Source organism: Fusarium oxysporum, chromosome V (assembly GCF_013085055.1).
Source record: "Fusarium oxysporum Fo47 chromosome V, complete sequence".
Lineage (NCBI taxonomy): Eukaryota > Fungi > Ascomycota > Sordariomycetes > Hypocreales > Nectriaceae > Fusarium > Fusarium oxysporum.
The window spans coordinates 197,067-219,429 of record NC_072844.1 but is presented as its reverse complement, the minus strand read 5'-3'; the positions used below and the strand labels follow the sequence as shown (position 1 = coordinate 219,429).

Below are 22,363 nucleotides of genomic sequence, written 5' to 3'. Positions count from 1 at the left end.
GCCAATGTCCCGATTCATCTGATCTGCTGCCTCGGTACAGTATCGAGTCAGCCAACTGCACTGGCTCCCCATTCCAAAGCCTTGGCAATCTACCCTGATTCTCATCAAGGACACACCCTTCTCTTTACTGCCCAGTCACTAGGTCAACCCTGTCTACTCTCCCCCAGACCAAAACATCATGCCTCCGTATAACTTCCCCTCAGTGCGAGCTTCATGTGATCGTTGCCGATTCCACAAGCTCAAATGCATCGTCAATGCAGAAGACAAATCAGTCCAGCAAAAGTGCGCCCGCTGTATCAGGGCCAAGGTTGAGTGCGTGTATAGCCAACGAGCCCGCCCAAAACGCCAGAAGAACCTCGAGTCAGAGGGCAGTTCCGGTGAAGGCGAAATGGGGCCTCTGACTCCACCAACTGGTTCTGGCGAAGAAGTGAGCTTTGACAATCTCGACTCGTCTTATACAGGCTCACCAGATATCTGGGCCATGCTGAACACTTCGGACTTTGGAGTCCGACTGGACGAGTCAACAATGACATTTGGCAACTTCGCACAGACACCGTCAGGCGTAGCATCTGCGAGCGCGAGTGGGCTGCATGTTGGCTCCATGCTCGACGTAGTACCGAACCAGATTCTTGGTAACGGACTGGTCACTGAGCCCACTACACCCAAATTCGACCAAAACAGCGCGTTGGATTCATCTGCGAGAATAACGCCCTTCATGCACGATTGCACGCAGTCCCAGACCAACGGGAGCATCGACATTGATGGGGCTTCGCCAATCACTCGGCTGTCAAATCTCATGGCCGATATTTACCGGACGTTGGCTATTCTCACGGGCAGCTCGCATGCGACTAAGTATCCCAGCTTCAACTTTCGCGAATATCCTATTGGCACCGTCTTGCACCTTGCTCGGACTTTGGTAGAGATCATCCCTCAAGTCACAAGCTCATTTCACACAGCCTCAGCATTTACCCAAGACATGACTGGAGTGTCGAGACGCGACTCGATATCTTCAATTTCTCCCTTCAACAGCTACAGCTACTACACAGACCTCCAATCCATCACACCCCCGTCTTCCACTGCATCTCACAGCCTCAAGGATTCCATGGATGCACCCACAAAAATGCTGGCAATGAGTTGTTACTCCTCGCTGCGCCGCCTGTACTGTCTGGTGTTGACTCATTTTGAGACCTATCTGAGGATGACACTCCCTCCCTTCACCGGCGAACTTCTGTCGCATAATGCAGCGGAGGTAAAGGCGCTGCAGCTCGGTGAGCTGCCTGTTACGGACGAGGTGTGCAGCAGGATTGGCACGGCGGTCAAGTTGATGCTGGATGCTCTCCGCTCCGCGGAGGATATGCTCGGCCTTTCTGATTATGCGAGCACTACGCGAAGATGCCGGAAAGCGGATCCATGCGGGTGCCCTTTCTCAGCAGGGCCAACAGAGAGGGGTCAGGATGTAACGCCGTTGGCGTATGAGGAGCTCTCAGAGGTATTTAAAGATCATGCTATGATGGGGTATGAAGGTGCGCACATGGATAATTTGGCAAGCAAAGTCGAGTCTGTTAAGAAAATGTTAAAGGATAGAATAGACCTCCGCATCTGAGTTCTTTAGACTTTACATACAAGTAGATCGTTTAATTTTCTTTCACCCTGCCGTGTAATTTAATACATACTCCAATTATGTGTTAGTCCCTGACTGTAAAAGCTTCTATTCAAAAGGACTAATGTCCCTTAGAAGTATAAGGCTAAACGTAAGACGGTCCAATATAGAGGAGTCCAGAACGCCAAAACTACTCAATCTCATACGCATTACATCTCGGAGACGAATACTGGCCTCGGAGCTCAAATGATCTGTTTGAAAAAGTGTCTTATGATAAAGCAAGTACTTAATATTACTGGTCTGCACATGGCCCTGATCGCAAACTCCTCTATTTACTATTTGCCACCACCATTATAAGCGACACGGTGGGGACTATCTACAGCGTATCCAACAACATTGGTATCAGCAGCGGCGACGATACGTTTAGTAACAGCAACAGAGCCCCGAAGTCCCTCCTTTGCCATAAAATACGCCGCAAGACCAGCAACATGCGGCGCAGCCATACTTGTGCCGGACTTATATATACTGCTAGAGTCGCTCAGATGCCCCGCACTGAGTATATCGCTACCAGGCGCAAAGATATCTACCACGCGGCCATAGTTTGACCATGACGTGCGATAATTAGCAGAATCAATAGCGGCAACAGTAATGGCCGATGAAGCAGAAGCAGGCGAGTAGTAGGCAGCATCATCCCCGTCATTGCCAGCTGCAACAACGATAGTAATCCCGAGATCAGTGGCAGCTTTGACAGCATCATTGCCAATCTTGGTATAGGGGCCGCCAAGAGATGCATTAATAATGCTCGTCTTGGTGATGCCACGGGACTTGGCGTGATTGACAGCCCACTGCAAGCCCTGAAGGATATTAGACATTGTGCCACCGCCGTCTTTATCAATCACCTTGACAGCATACATCCTGCAGCCTTTAGCTACGCCGTAGGTCTTGCCACCGACAATGCCAGCAACATGTGTCCCATGGCCGTACTCGTCTGTATTAGGAGAGCCGCTAACAAAATTAGCTCCCCACAAGGCACGACCCCCAAACTCCTTGTGCGTAGTACGAATACCCGAATCGATGACATAAACAGCCGTGCCAGTGCCAGCCGTCGCATCGTAAGAGTACCGAGTGTCTACACCTTTCTGAGAATAGACATGAGAGGTACGGGCAAGACCCCAAGGAGCGGACGCCTGGGTAGTATATCCGCGTTTCGTGATCGGGCCTAAGCTAGGGGCCGCAACAGCAGAGACGTTCACAATGGTATCCTGCTCAATGTAATCGACCTGAAAATTTAAGTTAGCACTTAACCCCCCCCCAGGCCCGAGATCAGAACAACTCACCAGATCAGAGTCAATGACTTCCTGAAGTTCCGAGGAAGGAATCTCGGCGACATAGCCTTTGAAACCATCGAGGTCGATATTATCCACAATGCCCTCTTTTCCCTTGCTTTTAGCCTTCTTATGAATGGCCTTTTCATGCTTCTTCTTACTGCTAGAGGAAGCCTTCGATTTATATTTAATAATATAACTGTTTGGGACGACAAGTTCGGGTTCGATGTTGGCGTTCTGAACTTTTGCCTGGGCAAGGGTTAAACCGATAAGTTCTGCAAGAAGAAATAAAGAGATAAAGAGCTTCATAGTTATGGTGGTTGAAGATGGTAAGAAAGAAGTAAAACAATGAGGGTCTATGCTATATTGTGGGTTGTAATAATTCTGGATCTCATGAGGGGGATTGTAGCTATCTTATACTATTCACATCCCCTATTATCTTACAATTCTTCTCTAGTATAACCAGCAGTTGAATCTATAAAGTATAAAGAAAAGTCTTTAGAATGCAAAAGCATAATCTAGACTAGGAGAATAACAGTGACTTACCGAAAACAGCAACTAGGTTTACGCCTTAATAGCTAGACGTAGATATACGGCCATCGGCGTTCCCGGACGTTTGGGACGTTATGGGGTTAGGTATGTCTCTAAGCCATGATTTACAGCCTTCATAACTGAAAAGGGCTTTTGCTAATATTTCATGGCTTATAAATAAGGTTTAAATTCCAGCCATCTCGGGCGCTGGCTTGTCACAGCCAACATCATTGGCTGTGAAATGTAGATCATTAAGTCTAGTTCCTAACTCGGTAGTCTCGAACCAGTTTTCAGCCTTAAATCCAGGCCAGGGGCCAGGGGCGAGATTCCTACTTGGGAACTCTAATCAGGAATAGGGGCCCGTTTCATGGTGCTACAATTAGGAGCATGGCAGATCTCTTCACAATGTCTTATAGATAGAAGATACATATACTATAGTACTGTGAAAGAGGCTCTCTATAGCAAAAGCTCTGGCATTTATTGTTTGCGTCGACAGCCTCAAGGACAAGTACTACAGGCTGTTTCACTTTCGGTTATATACATTTCTCATTGATTCAACCCCAGGTTTACTTTAAATCACCTTCTTCCCTTCGTCGCAGCGCCTTTTCTCCGCCAATTCTCTATTGATTCCCTTATAATCCTGGACCGTATATCCTGAAAAGACTTCCTGTGTCGCAATGCGTTTTCTTCGACTACGGACACCAAGATCCCGGAGCAACATGTCTGCGTACGGGACAGTATCGTACACAAACTCAGGGTACCAGGCTGAGAATCCACAAGGATAGCGCAATCTGCCATAACAGCTTGATAGCGCGGTCTCCTGGTAGACTTTGTCCTTGTTCATGTCGATCATGCCGTTGAGATAGGCGTATGCCCAGAGAGCTTGTGTTTCCGCAATGATGATGTTGGCTGTGCTGTGGACTATCTTGATAAAGACAATGGAGTTGTCGGATCGCGATGTCAGACCTGGCGGTGCCATGCCGCCATACAAGCGGTATGGTGAGACCTTTTGCTTGTAAGGTATGACATTCTTAGGTGGGCGAGTGAGGTATGGAAACTTTTGAAGGATTTCACGTTCGGCTTCTTTGTCAAGATGGGACCAAAACGCCAGCTCTTCACTGCTCATGCTCTCGGTTGGAATACCGAGGCTCGCTTCAATTCCATCAGGCTTGTACTGTATGTTTGGTGAAAGCTTCCATCCAGTGATAGCTATCAAAGCATGAGTCTGGTAACTTGTACCGTCGGCAAAATTGATCGTTCCGTTTTTGGAGAGGTGCGAGATGTCTTTCTTGATGATCTGAACCTGGCCCGAGGTTACATAGTCGTGAATATTGCCTGGATAGTTCAGGACTCCAACGCGGGCAGACAAGAACAAACTATACGTTTCGAGGTCAGTGTATGATACAGAAGTCATGTACTCCCAGAGGTAGGTGCATACCTCTCAAAGGCTCTAGGTGAGCAATTGCTTTATTTTTCCTGTACCCGTTGAAGTTGACGGTGTCCATCCGGATCTTTTCCCAAAGACGATGCACCATTGTTCGACCGAGTCACGTCCCGTGCAGGAAGCGACGAACCCAAGAGCAACCATCGTACTCATCGTCGGTTTGTCATGCAGCGTTGTATCTCCATTACTCTTCGCAATACCATCAATTCCGCCAAGTACTACTGGGCATGGGGATTCCCTGCAATGTGTCTTTGCATGAGCGTTGAGATTGTCTGGCCTGTGTTCAGTCTGCTTACAGCCAAGTCTCTGCCGCAAGAATATCGATCTCTTGGTGGTGGCTTGCTTCAAACAGTGAATAATGTTGGTCGTGCTTTGGGGTTGGCAATTGCGACTGCTATACAGACTGCTATGGCGGGGGATACCAATGATGAACAAGAATCGAACGTGTATTTGGATGGGTTGAGAGCTGCGCAGTGGTTTAACTTTGCACTTGCCGTTGCCGGGATGTTACTAGCTTTGATCTTTTTCAGAGGCTTGGACAAGTCATGACTTTAGGCTTTGTGTTCATGTTTGTCGCGACATCTTGTACAAGCTTGTCTGTTTCGCCTACCCTAAACAAGCTCAATTGAGCTTATCTTATCTTGTCCATGACACGTCTCCACCAAGAGCTTTTCTTAGATCTTGCCCAGCTTTGCCAAGAGGATGAGGCTCGATCTCTCGGCCCTTGAATGCCTCGCTTGTTTAGTGCTGATCCACATGTCGCGTGACTGAATTAATAGAGTTTACACAGTAAGTGGGGAGTAGAATCGTGTAATCAGCCATGAAAATGCACACTCATGTTTGTAATAAAGAAATCTGCTGGAGTTATTGTACAGAAAAGCAAGAGATGATATATCCTGATGAGTGGTGAGTTACAGCACGTGATCGTGTCGCGATGTTCAAGGGACCTAGCAGTCTACGAATGAAATGACACAACAAAGGCCGACTCTCGTACCGATAATTGCCGTTCTACCCGGGTCCCTTGCAGTGAATCCCCAATCAACCTATTAAATCCCCTCCCGTGAAGCTAGGTGACTAATGACAGGGGCTTAAACTACCGGTACTTCAAAGCCATACCGTCACTGTATCACGGTTCCTTCCTTCAAGCCAATCACACGTAAGCCCATAAGCGGAGAAGGAAGATTCCGGGTCCGATATACGCATGACCCTTTCGTACCTGGGTAAATACCTACGCAAACGACACGCGACAGAGTTTCTTTCTACAAAACATCTTCAATTGGAAAATAACACCGAGTTTCAGAATGAACAAGACTTCTCATACTGATGAACCCTTTGAGGGCGATGACGGCTATAACCAGAGCCCAAACCCGAATTCTAGCGATCTGACTACCAACGCTGACTTTAACGGGCTCGTCAACAGTCGCACTTCTCTGAACGACGGTTCTCGTGCTCTGCCTGACGCAGCGGCCAATATGTCGGGACAGATAGCCAACGATGCGCCTACCGAAACTCCCGGCGGCAGTAAGGCGAAGCTTCGGCTGGCTCATCGGTCAATTGACCATGGCCAGCCCTCAGGCGGTCTGCCCTCAGCACCCGCCAACCCGCCAGCACCAGCTGGTTCCGCCGATAACGGCACGCCAATTCAACGTCTGAAGGAGATGCTCATCAAATTTGGATCGTTCATCGGGCCTGGATTCATGATTTCAGTTGCATACATTGACCCCGGCAATTACTCTACCGACATCGCTGCTGGCGCTTCTTATCGCTTTCGTCTGTTGTTCATTGTGTTGCTGTCGAATGTTTTTGCTATTTTTCTGCAGAGTTTGGCGATTAAGCTTGGGACTGTTAGTGGACTTAATCTTGCGCAGGCTTGTCGGGCGTTTTTGCCGAGATGGTTGAATTATATTTTGTATGTTTTTGCTGAGGCTGCTATTATTGCTACGGATATCGCTGAGGTGAATCACCTTTCCCCCCTATCATTGAATCGACGGGTGCTGACTTACTAGGTCATCGGTTTTGCTATTGCACTTAATCTTCTGGTCCCAAAGATTCCACTCGTGGCAGGATGTGCCATTTCTATCCTCGATGTCATGGTTCTCCTCATTTTCTACCGGCCTGAAGGATCCATGAAGGGCTTACGGTATTTTGAGATATTCATCATGTGCCTGGTTCTTGGCGTGGTTGTTTGCTTTTGCATTCAGCTATCTCTGATCAAAGATACCACACCCGGCGAGGTCTTTCAAGGTTATCTCCCGTCAAAGTATCTCATCGAGTCTGAAGCGTGAGTTATAAGTCCTTCTCGTTCGTTACATCCACTCTGACCTCGATCCAGGATTTACCAGGCCTGTGGCATCCTCGGCGCGACAGTCATGCCCCACAGTCTATACCTTGGATCCGGCATTGTTCAACCCCGTCTACGTGAATACGATGAACTGAGTGCCCTGTTACCTCGTCAAGTCGCCTCAGAGCCATCCATTGTTGACGACAGCATTGACAAAGGCTACTACGTTCCCTCTGAAAAGGCAATCAAGCATTCTCTCAAGCTCTCCATCCTCGACCTGGCTATTTCTCTCTTCACGTTTGCGCTCTTCGTCAACTCAGCTATCCTCATCGTTGCAGGCGCTGCGCTCTACAACAATCCAAACGCTCGCGATGCGGATATCTTCGGCATTCACGATTTGCTTTCCAAGTCTATTTCGCCCGCTGCAGGCACCATTTTTGCTCTCGCACTACTTCTCTCTGGAGTTTCGGCTGGAATTGTTTGCACCATTGCCGGCCAGATGGTTAGTGAGGGCGCTCTGAACTGGAACATCAAGCCATGGCTGCGCCGTCTGGTGACTCGGAGCATTAGTATCACTCCGAGTATCATCATTGCGGGGGCTGTTGGTCGCGAGGGCCTCAACGCAGCACTGAATGGATCACAGGTCGCACTGAGTATCATCCTGCCATTTGTGACCGCACCACTTATTTATTTCACGTGCCGTGACAAGTACATGACGGTTCAGACTGGTAGCGCGCGCTGGCGTACGGGAGACATGGATGATGAGACGGACGCAGAAGGAATAGTAGAAGCCGGAACGGCAGTCGGACGCCAAGGTATCAAGATGACCAACTCGTGGTTCACCATGATTCTGGCTATTCTGATCTGGCTCTTCATGGCAATCATGAACGTGGCCAACTTGGTATTCCTTGGCAAGTAGGCGGTGTGATGGCCCCATAGTTGCTCGGTGAGGAGCAACTGTGTAAAGTCACTGTTTTCTCAGGAGAGTAGAGGTCGTCCGTGGAGTCTTGATTATATGAATATGCAGGCCAAGGAGCACATATCTATTTTCTTACCATTCGTTTCAATATAGCTCTATTGGTCGGCACAGTCGACGTTCCTGAGAAATTAACTTGTGGTCACAGGAAGCTTTGGTGACGTTGTTCATATTCTGTCGTTGTTACGGCCCTGATATTGTGTCTGCCTCTATCTGAGGGTTACATGTTGTCCTATGAGAGGGTGGGCAAGAATGGCGTGATCGAAAGCTTCAATTAGCGTTGAGTTAGATGAGTAGACCACGGCTATCGTTGCCATCTGCTTCATTCGAGACTTGCCAAACTGTGAAGTTGGCTGTGATATGGGCTTTCCCAACTCATTATTCATGACTAGCTCTGTATAGCTACTATATGGACTATTGTTCTAGCTACAGGCTATTTTTTCTCCTTAGTACTTTCCTTGTCATCTAGCTTCTTATCAGCCACTTTAGCATCATCTCTCTTGTGCTTCTTCTCTTTAATCTTTCTTATAAGAGCATACACTGGCTCTAAAGCGACATAGCAAGGGAAAAGATACAGATCGCTAATAGCAGCCTCTCCTTCTCCTGTCGCGTTATGTATTCTGGGGTCTTTACTGGTGAAGGGCAAGGGGTGCGGTAGAAAAGTAGATATGGTTAAAACTTTTATGCTATTGCCAGGTTAGTAAAGTATTATTACCCTAGAAAATAGATAGAAAGAGTTTTAATGCATACCTGAGTTTATTAATAAGAGAGCCGCTGACTTTGGAATCGCTGCAAGGTTGACGGATTTAGTAAGAAGGCCTTGTTTGTGATGTCGGAAGGTTATCAATGGAAGAGACTTAGATTTAGACGGTGCTGGTTATTTATATTTTTAGCTTGTAAATTGAGAATTTGTAGTTTTACGTCATTCCGTATGCTGACACTATGGGGGAAACTAGACTTCGCACTTTAAGCGCACGCTCTGAATTGGAAGCCACCAACAATGAATCGAGTTCTTCGACCCAACAATCTATTTTCTACCTCGTAAGGAAGAAGGACATGATCATACCGGGAAAGAAAATTATGTAAAAGCATCTGGCAGACACCACCAAGAAACCACGATCAGGACATCCCAATCCTAAAAAGATCTCTTCTCCTTCAATTCGACTCACTGATCTTCCTGAAGAAATCATCATAAATATCATTCGGCAATTGACTACGAGCTATGAAAGAGAATCCAAACAAAGCACATCTTCAGATCTTTCTATAAATCGCGTGGATGTTGCAGGATCGGCCAGACATGGACGTACCGAGGAGATCGCGGCGCTTGAAAGACGCCGCACATCGGTGACATTCGAACTCGACAGCAGAATGATTCAGAGCGTGCCGCGCGAGATGGGATGGCCGACTAAAAGACTTTCCGCACCCTGGCTTGGGGCATTGATGTCGCTTTGCTGCGTGCCTCTGGGTCCGCCCCTCATGACGCTGAGGTACTCTGGACCTGCATTGACCGGTGTCCATCTCTTCACTACCAGCTTATCTCACAAGCGACAATTGAGTAACGATATGGACATGATGATGCGTCGGATAAACGTAGTAGCGACGAGAGGTGCGTTACCCGCTTGGTCCAGCCGCTAACCGTTTAGCCGATGTCGGGCACCCCGATACCGATAAAGTTCACAGTCAAGGAAAATAAAGACGCGTAACCCTGCCAGATACGCAAGGTGACACAGCATATGGCCAGGCAGATACCACCCAAAGCAACATTTGAGAAGAGGAGATAGAAAAGAACATAAAGCTCATAGAAATGAACAAAGCTTCTGCTGTGACATACTTCCTGTAACTGTTCGGAGAGTGATGGAAATGATGATCGATGGGACCCAAAAGTAAGTAGATATTGAGCATGATGAGTGCACTGTTCCATTAAAAGCATTTTTCACATTTATGGTAAAGCAACGCTTTGGAAGGGGCCAAGTTATGGTCTTCCACTTCAAGTGACATTGTGCTCATTATAAGGTTTTAATTGTCTTTGTATAAATTTGTAAATTGAGGCTTCCCATCGCTTGGATTAATTTAGAAGTTGAAGAACTGTACTTCTGAAGACTTATCCTAGATTTTATTCATCGCATCTGTCACAACACCAATCCATCCGACAGCATATATAAGCGTCTAGTGAAATTTACCAAGTCTTCATCCATTCCCCTGCTGCCTATTGGTATTAGCAAAGGGAATACGACTCGGTTCCTATACATATTACATACCAACTATTTAAAATAGCAAATAAGCCCACAGCTTTGGCCGCCATTGTAGTTGCTGGCGTGGGCAAATTTACCTCCCTCATTCATACCAACGCGAGCGCAAGCCAGACTGCAGTCGTTGTCTGTGTAGGGTTCTTTGCCATCCACGAAGCAATTATGCCAAAGTTCAACCTCTGACTTCTTGTAGTTGCACTGTACATCTCGGTATAAATCCCAGGCAGCTTCGACGCCGAGGATGCTGGATGCAAAGAGCAGAGTAAGGGAAGTGATTCTCATGATGGATGGTGAATGGTGCACAAAGGATAAGTAATAAAGATGGAGTGATGGAGAGAGTTAAGGGTTAGAACAGGAGGCTTGCTGGACTTTATATAGGTATCTTGAATATGTTAATATTATCTATTTCTATCTGCCACGAACCAACAGGCATTGAAACAATTCGATAAAAGGAGTCATATTCCATAACACTAAGTAGACCAATAAGATAAGGTAGAGGTGGTAAAGAAAGAATAAATTAGTGGGTTTTAGGAAGTGGACTTCGGAGTTGTGTAATAAAGTTTCGTGTAAGAGGGGCAGGTCATTGCAGATAACCAGTTTAGCACCGGGCGGTATGAATAAATCCGCTTGTCAGAGGATACTACTAAATTAGAGTTTTATTAGGGATCCATTCAACTGGGAATTCCTCTTGCTGATCATCTATTTCCTTACGCGAAATTCTTGTTCTGCCCATTCTATGGCCTTGAAGCATTGTGTGCGGGATGTCAGGCTAGACTTTGGTTGGGCATGATACGTGTAATTTAAGTTCGCCGAGAATGCAGAAAATTTGCTTAATATTACCACGCGACAAGTCAAACAATATGGACCCAGATAACAGTGTGGCTAGTGCAAGAGATAACGCAACCTATTCAAAGAAGCGAACAAGTGTAAAGAGGAATATGTGCTTATTGACTGTGACTGCAAAGGGGCTCGGGCCGAGAGGTCCGGCTGATATGCAAGGTAGATAACTCAGGCAACTTCAACAATGAGTGCGCAGCAGAGAGGCGCAAAGCCACGATACATAGTAGTGAGATCTGGCAGCTTATTATCTTGGCAGTCGCTGAAATGAAATCTTTATAGCTATTGCGTTGCGTAGTTGCCTGGCTTCTATAATATTAAAGTCTGATTGCGGATGCCAGACAAACACCTCAAATTCCACAATATATAACCCGAGTATTCCGCTTGTCTGTCGTGATGGGTTATTTGGCCGATAGTTTAAGGTCAGCACTTCCTTTAACCTTATGAGGCACTGTTAAGAGGTACCAGGCTTTCACTATTGGTTTGATTACGCATAAGCTCACTGCCAAGCAAAGGCTCAATTACTGTGCCGAGGTTGATTCTCTCCTCAATTGCCGTGATGGTTTCGGCCTGGAAACAACAGCACACATGATGAATAGTCTGAGTCCCTGACCGCTAAATCATTTATGTTAATGGTGATGGTAATATCTTGGCTATTAACCTCCATCTGCTGATCGTTTCCCTTGTTGCGTAAATAAGATGGCCTCGGTATAATCTTGGTGTTTTGGCATTTTCGCAAGATGATCTCAGACTGGATTAGCGTCCACCTTTAAAATATCCCGCCATTCAAACGACACTAACCAAGGGAACTAGTGAGTTTATTCGGTAGAGTTCCGCATCGTGAGATTGCTACCGAAAAGGCTAGGCCGACAAAATATTGTCACAATTTCCTAAAACGATGCAAGGTAACGAAGCTCCGAGAAATCATACTCTAGTGCAATAGTTCCTGAGACAGTGCTTTATTAAGTGATTCGTTGAAGAGTCAGGTGGTGGTGTTGTGAAGTGCGGGGTCCTGGTCTTATGATGAGTGAAGGGAAGATGTTTGTGTGTATGAGCTTCCCCTCCTTGTGGAATGGAGCCGAGGTTTGGAGAAGGCTTGAGAGAGGTTAGCGGACAAGATGAAGAAGTGCCAAGATGATGAGATTGAATTGAGTATAGAGGTGAAAGAAAATAGTAAAGAAGGAGTAACATGAGAAATTATGATAAATAGACGTGATTGTCCCCTTGAAATGAGTTTCTTCACCTCACAAGCCTCTCAATCATTCCAGCAACCACTAGCAACTCACAAGAACACCTCAATCCAATCATTAACTCATATCAATCATGAAGTTCATCGCCGTCCTCTCATTCTTCGCTGCTGCGTCAGTCGCTCTTCCCACTTCCAACCCTTCTTCTGAGCTTGAAGTTCGTGCTGAGCTCGAGGAGCGTCAATCTGGAAGCATCACTCGCGATGATCTCTCCAATGGCGCTTCATCTGCTTGTCCTCCTGTCATCTTCATCTACGCCCGAGGTTCCACTGAGCTTGGAAACTTGGTGAGTTTTGTCTCTGGTACTCCAAGCCATTTTGACTGACTTGATAGGGAACGCTTGGTCCCCGAGTTGCCTCTGTGCTTGAAAGCAACTACGGCAGCAATGGAGTCTGGATCCAAGGGGTGAGTAATTTCCCTTGATAATATCCAGTTTTACCTTCTCACTGTTTAAATCCTAGGTTGGTGGAGCATACCGTGCTACCCTTGGGGATAACGCCCTTCCTCGAGGAACCTCTTCGGCAGCCATAAGAGAGATGATTGGTCTTTTCAACCTTGCAAACTCAAAGTGCCCTTCTGCAAAGATCGTTGCTGGTGGTTACAGTCAAGGTGCTGCCCTTGCTGCAGCCAGCATCGAGGATCTCAGCACTGCTGTCCGCAACAAGGTTGTCGGTACCGTCCTGTTCGGATACACCAAGAACCTGCAGAATCTTGGCCGCATTCCAAACTACCCACGAGAGCGAACCCTGGTTTTCTGCAACATTGGGGACTTGGTTTGCACTGGCTCCTTGATTGTTGCTGCTCCCCATCTGGCTTATCAGTCTGATGCCTCTGGACCTGCACCCCAATTCCTCATTCAGCGCGTTGCTGCTACCTCTATCTAGTTGGGCTATACTTTGGCATAGTAGTGAAAACGCTGTGCTTACCATAGGGTACCTGGGGTCCTGTGCAGTGACCGAACTTTTCGCTCTTTATTATGATTGGTTTACTGTGTTGTTGTTGATGTTGCTGTTCTTTCTTTTTCTCAACTGTCACTCCCTTAAGAGCTAGTTTATATCGACCCTGGAGGCTGAATAACACTTTGTCTTCCTCTATGCATACGCTATAACACTTTGTCTTCCTCTATGCATACGCTATACCTCTTCGCCAAGTGATGTTAACAATATCAAACTCTACAGATTATAAGCGAGACAGAAATTTAAATACATGTAGATCTATTACATTTCTATAATAATATATGCCTATTTATTCTTCCACCTAGCGTTCCCCAACTACTCATAATCGACGCCGTTCTTGAGAGTGCCAATCTCGGTAATCTTGACCTCCATATGCGTTCCAGGTACAAGGTATTTCGGTGGCTTCAATCCCGCACCAACACCTATACACACACGAGTCAGTTCATGTTAAGATGACAATTTCCCATTAGAATGACTCACCTCCCGGAGTACCGGTCATAATAACACTTCCTTTCTGCAGTGTAGTTCCAGAGGATAGATGTGCAATTAAACGAGGAATAGAAAACACAAGGTCGTCAAGCCCTGCATCCTGTCGGATATCATTGTCGACGATTGTCTGCAGATGAAGCGACTCGGGTGATGTTATCACGGAGCTTGAAACCAGGGCGGGGCCTAGGGGCGCAAAGGTATCGAAGCCCTTGGAGAATCCCCATTGCGGTACTCCGCCAGCAAGATTCGGGTCTCTCTGCCATTTCCTAGAGGAAATGTCGTTGCCTGCTGTATATGCGGCAACATAGTTGAGAGCTTCAGCCTCACTGACATTTTTGGCATCCTTCCCAATGATCACGACCTAGATCTGTCAGTATGCATCTGTAGTAGTAAGGCTTGGAGCGCACCAGTTCTCCTTCGTAATCTGCTTGGTCATCCTGGGCGACTTTGGGGATCACCACGTTGACTCCGTGGTCATGTATTGTTGTCGAAGGCTTGAAGAAGATGGAAGGAAAAGGTGGTGTCTTGCGTCCAGCTTCACGAACTGTCGGTCACCGGGTTAATGCGTCTCTTCTGGGTAGTTCTTCTCACCGATGCCAAGGCTTGATGAAAATGATTACTCACTGTGTGTAGCATAGTTGAGTCCAACGCATCTGAGGATAGGTACGTCGCTAGCAACAAGGGGTCCTAATAAGGTCTTGACTGTGACCACTTCATCCGTAACACGAGTGGCACCAGTTGTGTCGTAAATATCTTCTCCCTCGATGACACGCGCCTTAAGTTTCGTCTCTTCAGTCGTGTTTCCAAGATCAAAGTCGGGACTTGGGAGGATGGGCTCTCCACGCAGAAGACGCCCGTCAGTTGAGACGAATCGAATCAAACGTTGCCAAGCTACCTTCATTGTGAGTTTTGACGTGCTTAATTCCTTGTCACAGTAATCTTTGGACATCTAGACCTCACTGTACCAAGTATATGTCTTGCACCTGTCTTGATATTTCGGCCTCTTGTCCCGCCTGTCCCGATGGTTCCCCGGAAGTGGAGCTAGGATGCTCGAGTGGATGCTAGGACAATGACTGAACCAATTGAGGGAGTTGCTTTTGCGGCCACTGTAACGAAGGCGTAACCTCGAACCCCGCAAGCATCAGAAGCGATATGGAGACGGAGGACGACACGCCATTCCAATTGGCTAAATCGACACAGCCCAAACCAGAAAGAGAATATAGTTTAGAAGTGCCGTGATCCCCAGTCTCTTCAATCAATACTTCTGGGGAAATGCGGAGACAATCGTTATCAACCTGGGTACAAAAATCGGCCCATCCCAATGTTGCCCCGATCAGGCTTCTCGTTGCATCTCCAATCGTACCACTGCTCTGATGACTATGACGCCCCGAGATGACTCTCCACCAGCTTCGGCCAAAAGCGGAACGTCTCAGCCGCCAAAAGCAAACGCGTCGGAGCCCGCGCCAAAGAGACGTCGAGTCGCGTTGGCTTGTTCGGCATGCAGAATCCGCAAATCACGGGTAGAGCCTGTATCTTACGCGTCATTGGATAATCGACTGACAGCCTCAGTGCAATGGAGTGCGACCAAGATGTGACACGTGCGACAAGCTTGGATTCGATTGTTCGTATGAACAGCAAGAAACCTCAGCGAATCTTCTAGTCCCAAAAGAGTAAGGCGTCCCTAACTTCACCACTCCGCTACCCTGGACTCTCATAGATAATTTGTCTGACTTGGGGATATCTTCAGTATCTTTGCTGCATTAGAGGCCAAAGTCAAGCTGTTGGAAACAAATATTGAGCAGCATAATGGTAGACTGAACTTGGTTGAGAGTACACTAAAGAGTTCGGGAAGTTTACGGCAAGATGTTGTGCTTCCACTTCATCACCAGCCAGGAAATGTGGTTGTCAACATCGATGAGATACCAGAGAATGGTGCTGGCCAGAGTATGACTGATGGCATGGCCGTGTCTTTCGTAGATGAGCAAGACTGTGGTTTCTTTGGTATGCCAATACGGTTTGTCCCCTTCGTCGACTTCCTCTAACACACGCATTTTGTTAGGCCCATCGTCCAACATCGCACTCATGCGACACATATTGCGAGCTGTCGACACAAAAAGAACACAGCAATGTAATCAGACTTCATTGACGCCAGCATCAGAGTACAGTGCCTATGAAGGTGGACTAGTGAGTAATTTGAGTGCGTTTCCGACAACCTCAAGCGAGTCTCAAAAGGCGGGCGCCAATCTCTTACCACCAGACGAGGTCATGCAACGCCTTATTCGTGCCTACTTTGACAACACGGGGCTCTTGTTTCCGTACATATACGAGCAAGAGTTTCTCGACACTTATGAAAGATTCCGAGCAAGCGGCTTCAGAGGTAATGTTCGCCGTACCTGGCTCGGCCTGCTGAACATGATCCTTGCAATGGCAACTTGTACTTCTTGCTGGGAGGACTCGGGGAGCGAGACTACTTTTGAGGAGTCGGATGTTTACTATCGCAGGGCCCAGGAGCTTTGCCATACACAGATGTTTAGGGGAACTACTCTTGAAACAGGTAAATCACCTCCCTTAACTGCACCTCGCGTCTTGGCACTAACATACTCTAGTCCAATACCTCTTACTCACGAGTCAGTATCTACAGGGGACGCACAAGTCTGTTCATACATGGACCATCCACGGCCTCGCCGTCAAAGCTGCCATGTCTATTGGACTTCACTCAAGAGACATTGCATCAAAGTTTACTCCCCTCCAACAAGAGATAAGGAAACGCACTTGGTTCGGATGCATTTTGCTTGATAGGTTGGTCTTTCCCCATCAGTACTAAAACTAGGCTCTTAGATAGCTTGCAAGTTGTAACCCAATGTGATGTTCAAGCTGACAAAACTGCTTAGAAGCCTCAGCCTCACGTTTGGCCGCCCATGTGCGATACCAGAAGAGTACATCCGCTTGGATCTTCCAAAGACATTACCAGTACCGATGTCAACTTCCGATGAAGTCCATAAAATGAGCACTGCATTCTATAATGCCTCTATGTGAGAAGCCATTGTACCACGAAGGGCGATCCACTGATCTGACTTGTCTAGAACTCTCTATAGGATTATGGGGCGAATCATTGGCTCACTTTATGGTAGCAATCTTGGATGCGAAGACCAATCATCGGATACAGCCACAATGACATCCATGATCCAGTTCGGTCAGGAACTCTCAGACTGGCAAAACAGCTTGCCCCAGCATCTGGGTTTGCGGTCTGTCGATAACATGCCCCAGGATGCCAATGAAGATGTCCATGATCCATTACGCGAAAAGTTCAGAACTATACTCACACTCAGATACCTCAACGTTCAACTCCTCCTCCATCGCCCGATCTTCATCAGGTCTTTGGGTACTCTGCTTAGAGAGTCCAAAACGCCATATCGCAATGCGGGATCCATCAACAGTATGCATGCCAACTTCGACAGGGTCTTTGTCCAAGTGGCCGAAAATGTTATAGATATTATTTATACCATATTGACACGGCCTGATCATGGGCGCCATTTGATCGGGGCCTGGTGGTTCACCCTCTACTATGGTAAGTAACCAACCCCAAGGATTTGTTATAGTGATCTGACTTATAAAACAGCCTTCAGTGCAGCGTTGGCAATATTCGGTAGCCTGTTGATATCTTTCGACGCGGAAGCTGGAAACGCTGGCCGCCCTGAAAGTGCTAAACGATATCTCGGCAAGACTTGCGAGGCTCTCTTGAAGCTCAGCGATCACAACACTCTTGTCCTGCGCTGCGTTAAATTTGTCCAACAACTTCTCCGGATTGTTAATGCTTGGGGTCAGTATTCTTTTGCGACTTCTCATTACCCCTCGCATCATTGACACCTTTTTAGATTCGAGCACCACGAAAGAAGTCGACCTCAATAATGAATCTTTGGGATCGTACTTGACGGCGGAAGGAGGCCCCATTAATTTTGACATGGAGTCCGATTTGCTATCGACTATGCCGACGTGGGAGACATCAACGCTTGGTTTTGGGGATGAGCTTGAGCTGGGTCATTTCTTTGCTAGCGATTCTCAGCGGTGGTTTGAACAGACACAATGGTAATGCCGGTGTGTTCGTGCCTAAAGTAATAAAACGCGTTGAGCGTCATAAAATGAGCCTCTTTGACGCCATGACAACGGTGACCGCAATTGACTGCCAGTGATTCCGCTGTCGTGTCTCAGTAGAAGGGATCATGAAAATGGTACCCATAAGTATTAGTTAGTAGAATTATCGGATCGGATACTCGGCAGTTGGCAAGCAATTGATGAAACTCGGCGGTTGACGACAGGCGCGGGAGCCGCTTAGTCAGCGGCATTCGCGTTTCGTTTTCGCCCTGTCGCATTTCCCCACGGGGAACTATCGGTACGAAATCGCTGCAAGTTACGGACATTACAGGGTTGGTTTACAACTAATTGAGAGCGTTAATGGAGGCAACGGTTATAGGTTATAAACTTCTGGGAGAGTATCATATTCACAAGATCAATTACCACCAAACTCATTTCACTCATTCTCTTTATCAATCATGTCTAAAGAAATATCCCCCGGAGGCTATCACTGGATCTCCGACACCATCAACAGCCTCGATCCAGAGACCGACTATGAACTTATGTGGCGGCTCATGTCTTGCTACCGTTCAAATGATTTCATGAATAACATGATATACGCCCTTACGTTTCCCAATTTCATCATCACGACCCACGGCTGCGAAACTGTCTGGCGCTCAGACGGTGGCAAGGTTGTGAAGCGAGGAGCCCAGCGCGTTGAAGATACCGAAAACTACAACATGACATGGTGGCACTATGGACCCAGCGACAAACGATGTCGAGACGCAGTGGAACATATCAACAACCTTCACGCGTCTCTGGCTCGTCGCTATCCCGGCAACTTCTCGTATAACGAAGATTATCTGTACGTCACAACTTTCAGTGCTGTACTTATGCACCGTCTTCGTCTTCGGCTGGGACTATCGGGCTTCACAGAGAAAGAGAAGATTGCCGCTCACCACTTTTGGCGGGATATGACGCCGCTCTTCATTAAAGAGGATGGGAATTCTGTTCACGGATATCCTGAAGACTTTGAGGGCTGTATCCAGTTCTGCGAAGACTACGAAAACGAGACACGCGAGTTCGATATCAGAATGCAATACATCGGCTTGGCAATCATGAATCAATTCGCTTTCCGATACTTTCCCCACGGCCTTCGATGGCTAGGAGTATCCATAGTGAAAGCTCTTACACTGCCTACAACTCTCAAGGCAATGCGGATCGAACCCATTAATCCTATTTTTCAGTGGTTAATTGTGTTTCTGGTTGGGACAGCAATGAGCTTTGCTGAAACATTCTTACCAGACCCGCGGGAGTCATTTTGGAAGAGGATCGAGACGTTGGATGTAGAGAAGGCGAAGGCGAGGAAAGACGATATCAGGGGAAGTGATCAAGCGTATTGCCAGTATATCAGATCTGAGTGGAGTGGTCCTGGGTGCCCCTTTGCCATGAAAGCTGAATAGCAGAATGGCAGTAACAGGCAGGCTAATTAACACCATGTTGTTAAGACATAGATAAGGTTGAATGACTGAAAGTTAACGGCTTTGATTACTATATGATACTGTCTTATATGACATCTACCATGGGCTCTTGGATACCCAAAAGATAATCTAGTGACTGTATGAGCTGAAGGTCCTTCTGCCCATCCAAAGACCGAGAGTCTAGATTCTCATGCTCCAATTCCCGAGGGGCTGCATTCAGCCTCTCCACATCGTTGCGGAGGCACAAAGGAAAGTCTTGAGCTTCAGGTAGCTTCCTGCGGCTAACGCACATGTCTACAGTCCACACAAGACCCAAATATGTTTCCGGATATCTCACAAGGATATCGACCCAGTCTTTCATAGCCTCTTGACCCGACTGCAATGAAAGCTTATTGAACGACTTGGCTAGCTTGGCGACGTGCTCTGCTGCTTCCTTGACCCACTGGGTGCCATAGTATGGAGCTGAGAAAGTGTTGGCTGCGTCTACCACGACTTGGAGGTGTTTGTGCATAGGATCAAGACCGAAAAGCGGCCATCCTTTGAGATGGCTTGGGACTACCTCTCCTTCATAGGAGAGGCCTGTATTAATATGGTGCAATGCAAGGGGAATTGCAAGGCAGCCAATTCTTTGACACAATCTAGTCAGTATATACGCAGAAAGACAACTTCTCTGCGGCAGTCTCGGTGCTATATGTTGTCTTCAACGCAATGTAAGTAAAAGGTTTCGTACTATATATATTGCCTTGGCTAGACTCTATACCACGAGAAGATGCTCTTTAAAAACTCGAGCTGAACATCAACAACTTCCTGAAACCTCTTGCCATAGTACAGATCAAAATGCCCAATTCCCTTGATAACCTTGAGGGTTTTGGGATGCAATGCCTTCTCAAAGGCCTCCAGCTGCAAATGCGTATAAGTGCACACGTCGTCATCCGCCACAATCATGAGCAGTGGTGTTGGCGAGATATGATGGATAACTCCCGTTGGCTCGTGCATGATCGTGTTGACCATACTCTGAAGAGTAGCCGTCTTGTCGTAGCTGTAGCCTCGTCGGGCCATTTCCTCTGCAAACTCAACGGCTCCAGCATCTTTCAGAATAGCCTTGGTGGTACCATCTTGCACCTCCTCGACAAAGTTGGGATAGATCGGGATCCGAATCTCTGACTTGGGGACGCGATGAGAAACCAGAACAGACTCTGGCGCTCCGGTGATACGAGCCATGGAACCGCCGGATACGAATGGGACTTGTGATATAGTGCCTGCCAGGCTCTTGTTCATGGAAGCTGCGCAAATGGCGTTGCCTCCGGACAGGCTGGATCCCCAGTACACGACCTTGGTGGGGTCGACATCTGGAAGTGCTGCAGCGAAGTTGAATGCGTCGAGATAATCTCGTGACTGCTTCGCGGGATCGGCTTCACACCGAGGAAGGCCTTCACTTTCGCCCCAGCATCGATTATCGTAAACCAACGCTCCATAGCCAGCGTCGTTGAACTTGGCAGCAAGTTCGGGCAGGAACTGCTCTCGGTGGCCAGAGAACTGTGACTCCGAGTTAGGGTCTTTATCGCATCGACGTATGGATTAAATCACCCCATGGGTCATGATAATGCAAGGTCTCTTGGGCCCAACACTGTAAAAGGTTCCTTTCAAGTTCAGGCCATCATAGGTGGTGATATCAACGTCTCGAATCGTGGCTATTTTGAAGGGTTGGTGAGGTTTACTTCAGAGCTTTGCTGGTGTAGGTTGGGTTTTATAGAGGTTGAAGATTGTAGGGTGATGACTGTCTGAGGACTCTGTGGTGTGTTGACCTTATATAGTATTTTCCCAGACCATTGGCCTAAAATTATAGTTCCAGATAAGTCTGAATGGCCGTAATACATATCTACCTTTGTCACTTCCCGAGAGCCTCGGCTGCTAGTTACTAAAGATACTGATCGTGTGCCAATAGTACCGTCTTTCGTCTCCTCGGCAGGCCCGAGGCCCCATGCTAACAGGGCGAGGAAAGGAGCGTGGTGTAAGTAGCAGGTCTTAGGTCTGTTTACTCAAAATAGCACTCTCACGTTAACTGCGTAAACTCAACTATAGATAGAGGAATTTAATTTTTCATAATAGCCGAGGATAACAGCAGGAAGACGTAAGTGCTATTTAGGTCTAGACGACGTAATCCTTAAATACTATACTGCCAATGTGAACTTGTAGCTATACACCCTCGTTGTGCTAAAGCTCTTAAGTCACATTCTTAGCATTATACATAGAGGCCTGCGAGGTGTTAAACATAACTATCAGTTAGAATCTATGCTATAGGTTAGGTATTATGGTATGCTGTTAAATTGGGACCTTGATATTCTATTTACAGTTGACATCTGTAGCTAAGGGCCTGCGATTATACGCGAAACTTGCTGAAATACGGAAATGGTGCCTATTTATAGTTTTCATCTGATTCTATACATGTCGTCATGCTACCAAGGCCAAGGTATGCCACATCCAAACGTGAGATTAGTAAGCGGGACTTACTACCCAAACCTAAAATTCTAATCCGCCCATTCGTCACAGGGTAGATGTCCTCCCGCTGCACCGCCTTCCGGACCATCAAGCCTTGCTACTCACAGACAGCAAATAGGATTCGCTCCAAAACTAATGGGGGGCTTATTAATACATACAGATACAGGTCCCGAAAATGCCCTCCCCGCATCTCGCTGATCAGCCATCCTAATGCAGGGTTCCTTAGCCTCGATTAACCCCGGTGCGGGGGATTTCAGGGTAGCAACATACAAAAGGCAGCTTGCCAGGCAAACCCACTAGGTCACTGCTTTCCCCTAACCTTACCACTCTCTCTTCTGCTGAGCCGTAACCCGATCTCGACACCAGCTAACGCACAT

General features: G+C 47.2%; 13 protein-coding genes across 13 annotated transcripts; 6 read left to right on the top strand and 7 right to left on the bottom strand.

The window, feature by feature from the left end:
• The first annotated feature begins 26 nt into the window (after nt 1-26).
• Nucleotides 27-1,655, top strand: FOBCDRAFT_32919 (uncharacterized protein). Its single transcript, XM_031183119.3, has one exon. The coding sequence runs from the start codon at nt 179-181 to the stop codon at nt 1,601-1,603; it is 1,425 nt and encodes a 474-aa protein (XP_031038761.2). The 5' UTR covers nt 27-178; the 3' UTR covers nt 1,604-1,655.
• A 280-nt stretch (nt 1,656-1,935) lies between these two features.
• FOBCDRAFT_181985 (peptidase S8/S53 domain-containing protein) lies at nt 1,936-3,297 on the bottom strand (the record flags this gene model as incomplete). The annotated part of the gene is made up of 2 exons (XM_031183118.3): nt 2,938-3,297; nt 1,936-2,880 (listed from the first exon to the last, which is right to left on the bottom strand). Exons 1-2 carry the CDS (start codon nt 3,232-3,234, stop codon nt 1,936-1,938), a joined length of 1,242 nt encoding a protein of 413 aa, XP_031038760.2. The 5' UTR covers nt 3,235-3,297.
• A 554-nt stretch (nt 3,298-3,851) lies between these two features.
• On the bottom strand, nt 3,852-4,991 carry FOBCDRAFT_318994 (uncharacterized protein; the record flags this gene model as incomplete). Its single annotated transcript, XM_031183112.3, has 2 exons — nt 3,852-4,832; nt 4,939-4,991. The coding sequence occupies 2 exons, from the start codon at nt 4,989-4,991 to the stop codon at nt 4,028-4,030; spliced, it is 858 nt and encodes a 285-aa protein (XP_031038754.2). The 3' UTR covers nt 3,852-4,027.
• On the top strand, nt 4,893-5,743 carry FOBCDRAFT_32913 (uncharacterized protein). The gene has a single exon (XM_059612130.1). The coding sequence runs from the start codon at nt 5,066-5,068 to the stop codon at nt 5,447-5,449; it is 384 nt and encodes a 127-aa protein (XP_059467156.1). The 5' UTR covers nt 4,893-5,065; the 3' UTR covers nt 5,450-5,743.
• A 384-nt stretch (nt 5,744-6,127) lies between these two features.
• Nucleotides 6,128-8,233, top strand: FOBCDRAFT_32911 (natural resistance-associated macrophage protein-domain-containing protein). The gene is made up of 3 exons (XM_031183110.3): nt 6,128-6,855; nt 6,907-7,181; nt 7,233-8,233. Exons 1-3 carry the CDS (start codon nt 6,202-6,204, stop codon nt 8,098-8,100), a joined length of 1,797 nt encoding a protein of 598 aa, XP_031038752.2. The 5' UTR covers nt 6,128-6,201; the 3' UTR covers nt 8,101-8,233.
• Nucleotides 8,234-9,163: 930 nt separating this feature from the next.
• On the bottom strand, nt 9,164-9,678 carry FOBCDRAFT_222309 (uncharacterized protein; the record flags this gene model as incomplete). The annotated part of the gene is made up of 1 exon (XM_059609605.1): nt 9,164-9,678. The coding sequence occupies one exon, from the start codon at nt 9,673-9,675 to the stop codon at nt 9,409-9,411; it is 267 nt and encodes an 88-aa protein (XP_059467155.1). The 3' UTR covers nt 9,164-9,408.
• A 573-nt stretch (nt 9,679-10,251) lies between these two features.
• Nucleotides 10,252-10,780, bottom strand: FOBCDRAFT_222308 (uncharacterized protein). The gene is made up of 2 exons (XM_059609604.1): nt 10,416-10,780; nt 10,252-10,363 (listed from the first exon to the last, which is right to left on the bottom strand). Exon 1 carries the CDS (start codon nt 10,686-10,688, stop codon nt 10,419-10,421), a length of 270 nt encoding a protein of 89 aa, XP_059467154.1. The 5' UTR covers nt 10,689-10,780; the 3' UTR covers nt 10,252-10,363; nt 10,416-10,418.
• A 1,786-nt stretch (nt 10,781-12,566) lies between these two features.
• Nucleotides 12,567-13,593, top strand: FOBCDRAFT_160350 (cutinase-domain-containing protein; the record flags this gene model as incomplete). The annotated part of the gene is made up of 3 exons (XM_031183108.3): nt 12,567-12,776; nt 12,824-12,895; nt 12,952-13,593. The coding sequence occupies 3 exons, from the start codon at nt 12,567-12,569 to the stop codon at nt 13,372-13,374; spliced, it is 705 nt and encodes a 234-aa protein (XP_031038750.2). The 3' UTR covers nt 13,375-13,593.
• Nucleotides 13,594-13,729: 136 nt separating this feature from the next.
• Nucleotides 13,730-14,854, bottom strand: FOBCDRAFT_160349 (uncharacterized protein). The gene is made up of 4 exons (XM_031183107.3): nt 14,560-14,854; nt 14,343-14,479; nt 13,927-14,296; nt 13,730-13,868 (listed from the first exon to the last, which is right to left on the bottom strand). The coding sequence occupies exons 1-4, from the start codon at nt 14,834-14,836 to the stop codon at nt 13,762-13,764; spliced, it is 891 nt and encodes a 296-aa protein (XP_031038749.3). The 5' UTR covers nt 14,837-14,854; the 3' UTR covers nt 13,730-13,761.
• Nucleotides 14,855-15,314: 460 nt separating this feature from the next.
• Nucleotides 15,315-18,131, top strand: FOBCDRAFT_318990 (c6 zinc finger domain-containing protein; the record flags this gene model as incomplete). Its single annotated transcript, XM_031183106.3, has 9 exons — nt 15,315-15,455; nt 15,505-15,605; nt 15,683-15,936; nt 15,995-16,489; nt 16,542-16,734; nt 16,827-16,967; nt 17,019-17,503; nt 17,555-17,755; nt 17,811-18,131. 9 exons carry the CDS (start codon nt 15,315-15,317, stop codon nt 18,023-18,025), a joined length of 2,226 nt encoding a protein of 741 aa, XP_031038748.3. The 3' UTR covers nt 18,026-18,131.
• A 354-nt stretch (nt 18,132-18,485) lies between these two features.
• On the top strand, nt 18,486-19,469 carry FOBCDRAFT_134753 (uncharacterized protein; the record flags this gene model as incomplete). Its single annotated transcript, XM_031183102.2, has 1 exon — nt 18,486-19,469. The coding sequence occupies one exon, from the start codon at nt 18,486-18,488 to the stop codon at nt 19,467-19,469; it is 984 nt and encodes a 327-aa protein (XP_031038744.2).
• A 103-nt stretch (nt 19,470-19,572) lies between these two features.
• On the bottom strand, nt 19,573-19,998 carry FOBCDRAFT_201058 (uncharacterized protein; the record flags this gene model as incomplete). The annotated part of the gene is made up of 1 exon (XM_059608994.1): nt 19,573-19,998. The coding sequence occupies one exon, from the start codon at nt 19,996-19,998 to the stop codon at nt 19,573-19,575; it is 426 nt and encodes a 141-aa protein (XP_059467153.1).
• A 236-nt stretch (nt 19,999-20,234) lies between these two features.
• FOBCDRAFT_239539 (Alpha/Beta hydrolase protein) lies at nt 20,235-22,074 on the bottom strand (the record flags this gene model as incomplete). Its single annotated transcript, XM_059610267.1, has 3 exons — nt 20,235-21,023; nt 21,075-21,178; nt 21,999-22,074. The coding sequence occupies 3 exons, from the start codon at nt 22,072-22,074 to the stop codon at nt 20,235-20,237; spliced, it is 969 nt and encodes a 322-aa protein (XP_059467152.1).
• Between the last annotated feature and the right edge of the window lie 289 nt (nt 22,075-22,363).

Bases quoted from the DNA above. Each gene is read 5' to 3' on its own strand.
- FOBCDRAFT_32911 (XM_031183110.3), top strand. From the start codon at position 6,202: ATGAACAAGACTTCTCATACTGATGAACCCTTTGAGGGCGATGACGGC. The intron at 6,856-6,906 runs GTGAATCACCTT...CTGACTTACTAG, and splicing joins TTGCTACGGATATCGCTGAG to GTCATCGGTTTTGCTATTGC. The intron at 7,182-7,232 runs GTGAGTTATAAG...ACCTCGATCCAG, and splicing joins TATCTCATCGAGTCTGAAGC to GATTTACCAGGCCTGTGGCA.
- FOBCDRAFT_160349 (XM_031183107.3), bottom strand. From the start codon at position 14,836: ATGAAGGTAGCTTGGCAACGTTTGATTCGATTCGTCTCAACTGACGGG. The intron at 14,480-14,559 runs GTGAGTAATCAT...GGTGACCGACAG, and splicing joins ACTCAACTATGCTACACACA to TTCGTGAAGCTGGACGCAAG. The intron at 13,869-13,926 runs GTGAGTCATTCT...GTGTGTGTATAG, and splicing joins TATGACCGGTACTCCGGGAG to GTGTTGGTGCGGGATTGAAG.
- FOBCDRAFT_32919 (XM_031183119.3), top strand. From the start codon at position 179: ATGCCTCCGTATAACTTCCCCTCAGTGCGAGCTTCATGTGATCGTTGC.
- FOBCDRAFT_32913 (XM_059612130.1), top strand. From the start codon at position 5,066: ATGCAGCGTTGTATCTCCATTACTCTTCGCAATACCATCAATTCCGCC.
- FOBCDRAFT_222308 (XM_059609604.1), bottom strand. From the start codon at position 10,688: ATGAGAATCACTTCCCTTACTCTGCTCTTTGCATCCAGCATCCTCGGC.